General features: G+C 42.5%; 1 protein-coding gene across 1 annotated transcript in view; it reads right to left on the reverse strand.

Moving 5' to 3' along the window:
• Nucleotides 1-9,172: 9,172 nt before the first annotated feature.
• ERMN (ermin) overlaps nt 9,173-11,057 on the reverse strand; it is a 17,372-nt gene continuing 15,487 nt past the window's right edge. The window contains exon 2 of the mRNA XM_015411562.1: nt 9,173-9,709. Within this exon, the coding sequence (XP_015267048.1) occupies nt 9,234-9,709 (476 nt within the window). The 3' untranslated portion in view covers nt 9,173-9,233. The remainder of the gene's footprint in view (nt 9,710-11,057) is intronic.

Here is an 11,057-nt window from a genome sequence, read left to right on the forward strand (position 1 = left end):
TTGTAGCTTTTTGGCCACTCTGAACCCAGAATGGTCATGTTTCTTCAGCAGCTTGGGCAACAGAGTGCTGTGCGTGAGAGCACTAGTGCTTGGTAACTCCATGGCTATAGATCGAGATGGGCAGCCATCTTTGTCTGTAGCAGCAGAAAAGAGCAAGAGTCCAGTAGCACCTTAAAGACTAATAAAATACGTGGCAGGGTGTGAGCTTTCGTGAGTCACGGCTCACTTCTTCAGATATCTGAAGAAGTGAGCAGTGACTCATGAAACCTCACACCCTGACATGTATTTTGTTAGTCTTTAAGGTGCTACTGGACTCTTGCTCTTTTCTACTGCATGGCTATAGACAGCTGCCTCCTCAGATAGTTAGTCACTCCCTGTATAAGAAATTTTAATGCCACCTCTATGGGGTATGCAGGTTTGTTCTCACACCCTTTGACCTGCAATGAATATAAAGGCTTACTGCAAAGTTCTGCAAAGTGGAGGCACTCCAGAGTGTGAGGCGTGGGCAGACTGTCAACGGCCCGTCTGGGATATCTGCTGCTGGGTTTTATTAGCTCAGCCTACAGCATGGAGAGTCAAATTTTAGAATGTGCCATTTCAAAACAGGAAATGTGTCATTCCTTGGGAGCACATCTGTCTCCCATAGGAGGTATAAAAAGTAAATCATTGAAAAATGCTCTTAAAACATGCTGCTGTTTGGCAGTGTAATTTCAAACAGCAGAGCGTGGAAACTTGTTTCGAATCTGGCTTCCTCTGCCCCATTAACTGAAACATTCTTCCCCGTTTCTTTGGAAAGAAAAACCCATCGCTCTGGGCACATTCAGCTCAAACATCACTGTGAGAAGCCTGGATTGAGACATTCTCCCTGACAGAATAATTCTGTATGTGGAAAACCTTGGTTAAAAAAAGAATTGAGGCATCGTTCTTTTTTCCACCTGCCACCATCTTACCACTGATTCATTCCACGAAGCAGTTGACATGACAGGTGTTTGTTAGTTGAGAATGGCCGCCGACATTAAATGACTCAAGACCCAGCCCATACATTGGCATCCTTAGCCCTTTGAAACTCAAAGCAGTCCCCGGTGAACCACTGCTGGGATAACCAGTTGAAGGACCACGTCACTGTCGGTACCCAAAGGCAGAGGAATCACTCTAGGGCAAGAGGCTTGGGGATTTGCATCCCCCTTCTCCGAACATAATATACATCACTGTACAGGCCCGATAACAGTCAAGCTTTCCCTCATCCAGAGTGTTTACAGCCTGTTACAATCTTGTTAGAGGGCCTCTGTATAACATGGCTGTCACATCACATGTCAGTGCTGACAACGTTTGACAAGATGAGCCTGCCAAAATATCGATTTGCCTAACAGACTTCACAGTCGGCTTCCTTCCCAGCTGTCTCCCCAGTTCCCTTCCCCTTGCCCCCATCCTCTAGCGTAGCTGGCCTGGAGTCACTATCAGAAAAATTAGACAGATGTTGTCTGTGCACTCATGTTTCATCAACAGCATGCATGTCATTACATTCTGTCTGCTGACATGCCCATCGCTTGTCATTTAGCAGGCATGGAGCAGCCATATGTCACGGTCACATTGCGTTGCCCATCATGCCACTTACAGCCTCGTCCTTCATTTGTCTGAACAAATTTGTCTTCAGTGTTGGTATCACATATGCTTTCACAGCGCAACTTCTGTGTCCCCTCTGGGACAAGAAACATTGCGGTGTTGAGAAGCACAGAGAGAGCACACCAACCAGCCCCCTTCTCATTTCTTTTTGCAAAAACAGGGCCTTCTTTGCTTTTACAGTAACAGATTGCTGACATGAGTTCTTTTGGAGCCCAAAGATTTTTTAAAAATTAAAAATGAGCACCTGCAGGTATTTCTCCATCCTGATATTCCCCTGCACAATGTCTGATTTCCAGGCCAAGCACCTGACCATTCACAAAGCCCACATAGTCAGCAAGTTGGTTTTCTTTGAGTCAATACAGAACTTTGCTCACGGCGAGCTAGCATTTGCTTTGCATGCAGAAGGTCCCAGGTTCAATCCCCGAAATCACTCTGGTAGTAGATGATATGAAAGTCTTTGGCCTGAGACCCTGGCGAGCTGCTTCCAGTCAGAGTAGATGGTGCTGACCTTGATAGACCAATAGTCTGACTCCGTTCAAAGCAGCTTGATGTGTCCAGTCATCAGAAGTGCAAAAAAAGACAACCCGAAGGTCCTTCCCTACAGATCTCTGTGCATGCCCATCTGTCAGACGGCCAGCACTTCTATTTTCACAGCAGCTTCCATCCCTTCTAATATGTGACCACTGTTGTCAAAGGTCATAGCACTGACTGACTCTTCCATGATGTTACATAGAAGTTATTTACATACAGACCTGATCCAGTCTTAAGTACCATTGAAATTAACGAGATATAAATTAATTGCAATTAACTTGCTTGTATATGCAGATCCTGTTCCATCCAAAGAGGAATGCTGCACTGCCTAGATGTCTGAAGAGTTCATTCTTGACAGAAAAAAAAGTGTTGCATAGGGATGCACAAAAAACTATTATTTTAGTTATTTTAATTTCATTGCCTCATTTGGTGGCTTGATTCGCTTTGTCGACTCATTTCAGCCAATTGCTTCTTTCAGTGTCCAATTCAGGCAGCCATTTCATTTCTGTTTTGACTCTCTTTTCAAAAAAAAATTCCATTAATTTCGAAAAGCAAAATTCAACTCGTCGTAACTGGGGAACAGGACATAACAGTAGCGTTGGTGGACTTCCCTGTTCATATCTGACCGCAGCTTCTGCAAGGCTTTCACAGCTTTGCTATTTAAAGAGACTCTGGTGATATTTTTGATCACTGTAAGAACACCAAGCAGGTGTGTTAGTGACTTCCTGCATCATTTATTATTATCCTACCTGCTGTGCTCTTTGTTAAATAAATTGATCCTGGTGTAAATTAACAAGTGGCCCTGCATACATTTTGTTTCCAAAGTTAAAATGTATGCATTTTATATTAATACTAGAATTTTTAGGGGAAGAAATCTGAATATGTTACTATGCAATGTAAATAGCTCAGAGATCAATCCATGATTCTGTATGAACTCAAAGGGGGTGCCTTAATTTCTTATTTTATTTTTTTAATTATATATATTTTCAAATCTGAGCTAATAACTTTTATATAATATGATGGGGGTTATAGAAAATTTTCTATGTGTTCAGATCTGTACTTTTAAAGGAAAATTAGTATTTAAAACAAAGAAGTTGTTTACAAAAATGGAGATAAAAATGTTACTTAAATTGGAATTAAATCATTCTTACTGTAATTTTCTCCACTGTCATTGAATCCTGTTATGAGCTTTTTAATGTAATTTTATGTAACTTTTCTTACTTTCTTAGGATCTCTTCACAGGTTCATTTTACATCACAGTAAATGCTCAACTCTTGCTCCGTTGTAGCACTTCTACTGCAAGGGAAACATCACTTTTTCTCAGCATTCAGCCGGAAACATCTTGTTAGTGGGAACTGGATTCCTCCCCCCCCCCTTTACCTCTGTTACATGGTGTATCTATATCTATTGCAGTTCAGAGCTGTTGTTTGGAATGTGGTTTCAGGAGTATCACAAACATTTTCAGGCCAATAGAGGGATTTTTTGAGGGGCAAAAAATTTCATCACTACCTCCTTGCTTACCATTTTTTTGTGCTGGTTCTTGCCTCCAAGCCTTCCTGGATGAGGTAAATTGTTTAGATCCCTTCCAGTCCATTTTCAGGCCTGGTTATGGGACTGAAAGATCCTTGGTCGTCCTGGTGGATGAGACAGACAGGGGAGTATGACTCTGTCGATTCTGCTGGACCTCTCAGCAATTTTCAGTACCATCAGTCATGGTATCCTTCTGGACTACCAGTCCGGACTGGGATTGGGAGGCTGTGCTTCCAGCCCTACTTGGGCGGTAGGTTTCAGAAGTTGGTGCCAGGGAAATGCTGTTCAGCTTCTTGGCCTTTGGAATCCCACAAGGTTCCGTCTTGTCCCCTGTGCTCTTTAACATCTACATGAAACCGCTGGGTGAAGTCATCTGGAGACTTGAGCTAAATTGTCACCAATATGCAGATGACACTCAGATCTATCTCACGCTTCCAGCTGATCCCATGGAGGCTGTAGAAACCCTGAATCAGTGCCTGAAGGCAGTTTTGGAGTGGATACATGCTAATAAACTGAAGCTCAGTCCTGACAAAATGGAAGTGCCACTGGTGGACAGAAGGCCTGACCTGGCGCCCATTATGGCTGGGGTTGCACTCAACCTCGAAGAATCAAGTCCATAGCCTGGGGGTGCTTTTGGAGCCAGGCCTACTACTGCCAAGGGTGCCTTTTGCCAACTTCGACTGGTTAGCCAGCTGCAGCCTTCCCTGGACAGGCAAGATCCAACCACTGTGGTGCATGCCCTGGTTACACTGAGATTAGATTACTGCAGTGCACTCTATATGGGGTTGCCTTCGAAAAGTGTTTAGAAGCTTTGGTTGGTACAGAATGCTGCAGTCATGATGGTGGACTGAACTGGGTCATAGGGACTATATTACCCCAGTCGGTCCACTTAACACTGACTTCCAGTTCATTTCTGGGCACAATTCAAGGTGCTGGTCTTGACTGTCAAAGCCTTATATGGTTTGGGACCAACATATGTGAAGGACCACCTAATCCCTTATGAACCTGCAGGTAGCAACATGGGAGAGGGCCTTCTCAGTCATGGCACCAAAGCTCTGGAACTCTCTCCCCAGGGAGATTCTCCCCTCCTGTTGTTATCGCCTGCCAGCAGGTGAAGGATATTTTGCTTCATTTGGCATTCCCTGTTTTATATGTATTTTGGCTCTGTTTTTTAAAACTCTTTTAAAGTTGTTTTAAAGAAGTGTGTTTGGGAGGGTTTTTTAATAATGTATTTTATTATGTATGTTTTAGATTGTAAGCTGTCTTGGCAGCTCTTATAAGGGCAGAAAGGCAGGATATACATTTTATAAATAAATCATTTCTCTTATTTCTTTTCTAGATCTGCAACTCCCATAATGTTTCTTTTTAAAACCAATGGACTTTGCCCTTAACTGATCCAAGCCAATCATGGATTACGCTGGTAAAATCCATTTGTGTCAACACACAGTCAATCAGATTTAGGTACAAGAAACTGTTACAAACAGTACAAACTGTTACAAATCAGAGTGCTGAAGGAGTTAATAGGATTCCCAGTGATATGTAGCCATTCTGATTATCTGGCTTTATGATACCATCTGGCCATGAAGCCAAATCAGAGTGGGGGCAATTCTTTCAATCCTCTCTACATGGAACAATATTTTCACACTATTTCACAACAAATTGCTCAAACAAAAAAGGGTGGCATGAAGGGGCAAAGGTGGTTTGAGATACCTTTTCCTCCATTTTGGTTTAGCCATACGAATACCTATGCAATCACATGATAAATGACATATGTCTCTATCATTCTGTTATTTATTTTTTTTAAAAAAAACTAAAACATTTAAAAACTTCTTTAGGGACAGTTTTACTCGGTACCACTTTAATATGAGAATGCTCGTGTCATTTCTAAAAATATACAAAAAGTGGGGATCTGCAAGCAACTTGCAGGGAGATGGCATCTCAGTCCCCCTGCCTTTGCTTTCTCTCATCTTCCCCACCCTTTCTTGATCAATCATCCCCTCTTTCTCTCCCCCCCCAACCTCATTTGGCACTCACCCCCTTTTTTGTGCCCCTACTTCTCTGTTACCACCACCCCGCCTGTGTTGCCAGCTCCGCAGGGGAGGCAGTGACGACTCCCATGCCCCCCTGCTGCCTCTCACTTTGCCAGTTCAGCTGGCTGGCAGCAACAACAACTGCAGTCTCTCACCACCTTTAGCCTTGCCAACTTATCAAATGGGCAGCAATGACTCCCACACCACCCGACATCTCTAGCTTTACTTTCTTCCCCCCCAGCTCCCCTTCTCTAGTTTGGCTTATCATCTCCACCTAACTACATCCGATGCCCCAAAGTTTAGTTAACCTATTGGTTTCTGCCACCTGGAGGTTTTGGATTTGCTTCTTATCAGGGAGCAAAAATGACAACAAAAACTCTTCAGCTGAATGATGATAGCAAAATTCTTTCAAACCCAGATGGAAGCAGCTTTACCTGCTGATGTTCTGCTGCATTGGGATACCAAGAAGTAACTTGAATAACAGTTCTGTCTGTGCTTTACCTGTCTCATTGGGAAACAGTCTTCCATTCTTAGGAATATTTCATGAGCCATGGTTTCATTTCCTCTAAAATATGTAACCCCCAATAGATCTTTTAGCAGCATTTGTTAGTCCCCAGTTAATCAGAATTGCAGGCAGTAGCAGCCATAGGCTTATTTGACTCAGAATGAAATAGTTTTCAACAGGAAATCTCTCTTGAAGGTCCAGGATTTGTTTACATCTTCTGCAAGACAACCACAGTAACAACCATCATACTATAACGGAAGCAAGCTCCTTTGGGCTCATACAAGCTGGAGGTCAAATAAACAACTTGCACTGGTACAATGAGGGCAGTGTTTTGTTCGTACAATAAATAAGTGCCTTTTCTTTCTCTTTAGACAATAAAGAATTGCCTGGTATGATGGACAAAACAAAAATGCAAACCAATATTTGACTCTGCCAAAAATGTAAAACTCGTTATTAAAGAAGCCTTTAGTAGTAACACAGTACAGGCCAGTAGAGATCCAGCTTCAAGTCCTAGCAAGGCTTCCAACATCAGATCAATGCCCTTGTTTTGTAGAAGGGAGTCATACGATCAGGACAGACTGGGAGACTAGACGAGTCTTGCTGAGGCCCTCCAGGTTTGGGAGAGCTGATACCTGTTTGGCTCAAAGCAAGCAGACAACATGAATTTAGCAAGCCAACACGATTGCCATCCTCACCATGGCATGCCTGACCACTGCCAGCACCACATGGGCTCTTGAACTTCCTGGTGGGAGCTGGCGATCTCCCAGAATTACAGCTGACCTCCAGACCCCATAAATTGCTTGCTTATTTATTTATTTAAACATTTATTCTCTTGGAGAAAATGGCTGCTTTGGAAGGTGGACTGCATGGTATTTGAGGGCTCCACCCTCAAATCGCCAGGTATTTCCAAGCCCGGAGTTCACAACCCTACCCAGCTTACTTCTGGCCATCCATGTTACCAGTCAGTCCCATCTCACAGAGAAGCAGTTGGTTCTCCAATAGGAAGTAATGCCATACACAATTCATGTAAAAATCACTCCTGATAGATTTAATTTCTATCTCCTAAGCCTGGCCTAGGACAAGGAATGAATGGCAGGCACAGCCCGTGAAAAAGTATCTTAAAGGAGGCTGGCTTGATAATAGTTGTCACCCATCCTAAAGTTATGTGTATTTTACAACATGGGGGTCTCTCGGGAAAACAGCATCACACCTTTTATTCATGCCTTCCATTTGCCCACTTAGCATATTTACAACATTTGGAAGTTCCTCTTCATTCTGCATATCAAGGGGCATCCACAGATATTATCGGCTCTGGGAAAGCAATCAAGCTCGGCCAAATCCTTTGATCTCCCTCTGGTACAGCTATTAACCATTTGTCCAGGTCTCACTATTGTTCTTTTGATGCAACCACATCAGCATACCCTCAGGTATCATTTTTGGGTATAAATATAGCCAAGCTACTCACAATTGTGTGTGTGTGTGTGTGTGTGTGTGTAACTCCATACCCAAGGTACTGGTCACCTTGCTCTTCAAAACACCTCTAACCTTCTGGACAGACCGGAATCTCTTCAAGACTGGTAGATATAAATCTATTTCCCCCATCTCACTCTATTATTCTTAGCCAACCTTGCGGTATATTTCTTGTATGTGTGTTTTGCCTTCTAGTAGTTTTCAATAAAACTCTGTTATTTAAACATCAGCCTGAAACATCAGTTCATTTGTGAGTTCTCTGGAAGAAGGATCTTGGTATACGAAGGTGGAATAGGTCCCAAGTTACCCAGCTCTCACTAAGAACTAAATTCTCCAATCAACCAATTAATTAATTAGGCCAGTTTGGGTAAAACCCATGGCTCTCGAAGAAGCTTCCCAGCAAAAGGCCAGCCTCCCCCTGCATAGGATACAACTTTCTGTATTTGATGTCATCACTTTTGTGATTGCATTTTGAAGCACAGAAAGCTTCTGCACATGGGGTTGGAAATTATTGTGTTGGAAGAGAGATTTATTTATTTACCTCGTCGGCCTTTCTCACTGACACTATCCGGTTCCTTAAGCAGAAGGATTCCTTCAACAAATGAAAGATTCCATCCCATAAGCAACAAATGAAAGATACCATCCCATAAGCAGAAGGGCACCTGTGGACTGAACTCCATGGATTGGATACAACAGATACAAGACTTTTTAGACCTTGAATGTATTGATTTAACCCATCTTTTGCATGTTTGCCAACTAGTAAATCCCACTGTATTCAGTGTGGCTTACTTTGCTAAGTAGAAAATTGCCAAGTAATAAATCCTACTTATTCAGTACGGCTTACTTGCAAACAAGTGTGCACAGGATTACACTCTTGGTCACTAAGACTATATGTAAACCTATGCAATTGCTTTATCACAACAATACTATAGTATATAGGGAGAAGAGTGGTAAAGAAAACTGCCATACATTTAATGATACCAAAGCTCACTAAAAGATAGAACACAGCAACTGAAAAAGAGTTATCACTTTTATTATTATAATAGGATCCTCTAGTCTAGTCTATTATCAGGAAATCACCATAATGCCCAAGTGTCTTGATTATTTTGTATGCATTTATATGTTCACTAGTTAGTCCAAGTCTGTCTGTTGCTTCAGTTCCAATGCAAAAAAAGATTGATTTTTTTTCTATCTGTAACATCAGGCTAGGTTAAATCAGGCTAGTGTTCATTTATCTACTGCAGTTATTTGTTTGTTATTGCATAATGAAACACCAGCGGTTACATTTTTGAAGTACATACTTAAATTACACATACTGGACAGAATGCAGCTAAAATTTGCCATTACTATATCCCACTAAAAGCAATGGGACTATTTAGTCACAACTAATTTGTACCATTGGTTCAAATGAGAGTTAGTCATGACTCACTTTAGTTGGATCAGACTCAAAAAGGAAATTTTGAACTTGATGTTATAAGGGGGGAAGAATTGTCCCAGTGGTTGGAGGGAAGTCTCAACATGCTGATCAGATTCTCTGCTTCAGTTCATGAATGCATCATGGACTCAAATTCATCGATTCTCTGTTTCGTGTTTCCTTTGCGGATCTTCCGATAGGATATCGTATTGTATCGAGAATAACTGTGCCGGGAAATATCGCTTTTTTTCATGGAGCTTGGCTGCTCCTTTGGTTTCTCCGTAGGAGAGTTACTCCTGGGATCGATGGGAAGACATTCTTCGCTGTTGGTTTCCTGCCATTTTTTATGAGACTCCCCATTATTTTCATTCTGCATGACTCCTTCTGCCCCTTCAGAATCTTCTGCCGTTGCATTCTCATTCACTTCTAGGTATGTTTCAGTTTCAATTTGCTCCTTGTGTTCGTGCAGCTGCGCTTCGTCTTGATCCTCCTTGGTCTCATTACTGCCGTAGGCCTTTTCCTCCCAAAGCTGCTGTGTGTCCCCTTCCTCCTGTTCAATTCCTTCATGTGCTTTGGCACTTATAGCATAGTTCTCCTCACAGAGACCTGTAACAAACAGTGTAGTGGTTAGGAGGCTGAGCTGTAAACGACAATATCTGTGCTTCAGATTTTGTCTCTTGTCACTTATATGGCCTTAAGAAAGCTACTATCCGCTCCCCTCTACCATATACAACATGGGGATAGCAATCTTCCTTACAGGGCTGATAACAGGATTACTGAGGTGATACAGGTGAGGTTCTGAAACCCTGTGTTAATGCTAGTATTGTTATTACCATAGAATGGTAAGATTTTGTCCATGTGTTTGTCTGGATATTTATTTATTTGTCATTCATACAAGACAAGATACTGCCTGAGAGCTTATCATAAGGGCCTCAAGATAAATCCAGACATTCACAGCAATGGATGGGATCTCTCTCTGTGTGCCAGACATTCACAGCAATGGATGGGATCTGTGTGTGTGTGCGTGTTCATTCCCACATGGCCATTTCTCTCCCACCCATCTCCTTATTTATTTATTTTTTAAATATACCTGGTCAGTGATCCAAGATTTTGAGTGATTATGAGGGTAGATGCTGGTGAGTTTTGGAGAGGGAAGGGGATAATTTATGACAATCTGGAGCATGCCAAATCTTGGCACAGACCCTGTGTGGTCTAGGGAGGCACAACTTCAAATCCGCACTTGCCACAGAACTTACTGGGTGACCTTGGGCCAGTCAATGTTACTCAGCCTGCCCAACTTCACATGGTTGTTATGTTATGATGACTACATGGAAGAGGGGAGTATTATGTACATCCCCTGAAGTATGGGTGAGATAAAAATGCATGAAATAAAATTAATATGTCTTGATGCCTCAGGCAGGCCGTGGCACATCAAGGTATGGGATCAGCTATAACCATGGGTTAACTATATCACCAGCCACAAAGTACTTGGTTTATGCCAAAACCAAACTCGAGGTAATAAAACTGAATGGGCAGGTAATCTGTTTTGTCCATCCATTCACATTATGAACTTGCTATGGGTCATGAGCCAAGGGAAAGATACAGTGTTTTGTTGTTGTTGTTGTTGGGAATGAACTACTAAACACTAACATCAAGCCACAATCACCACCAGCAATACTACATGGAAAACAGTTGCATGGCAAACCTTTTCCTGTACTTCGTTCAGGCTATGGACTTCCATCCTGATTACCAGAGTCGCTCCCTATTTTCTGGTAAAGGTAGAGGTTCCCTTGCTCGAAAGCCAGTCGAATCCGACTCTAGGGTTGCGGTGCTCGTCTCCGTTTCAAAGCCGAAGAGCCAGCGCTGTCTGAAGACATTTCCGTGGTCATGTGGCCGGCATGACTAAACACCAAGGTGCACGGAACACTGTTACCTTCCCACCGAAGTGGTACCT

Source organism: Gekko japonicus, unplaced genomic scaffold, assembly GCF_001447785.1.
Source record: "Gekko japonicus isolate JY-2015 unplaced genomic scaffold, Gekko_japonicus_V1.1 scaffold6, whole genome shotgun sequence".
Lineage (NCBI taxonomy): Eukaryota > Metazoa > Chordata > Lepidosauria > Squamata > Gekkonidae > Gekko > Gekko japonicus.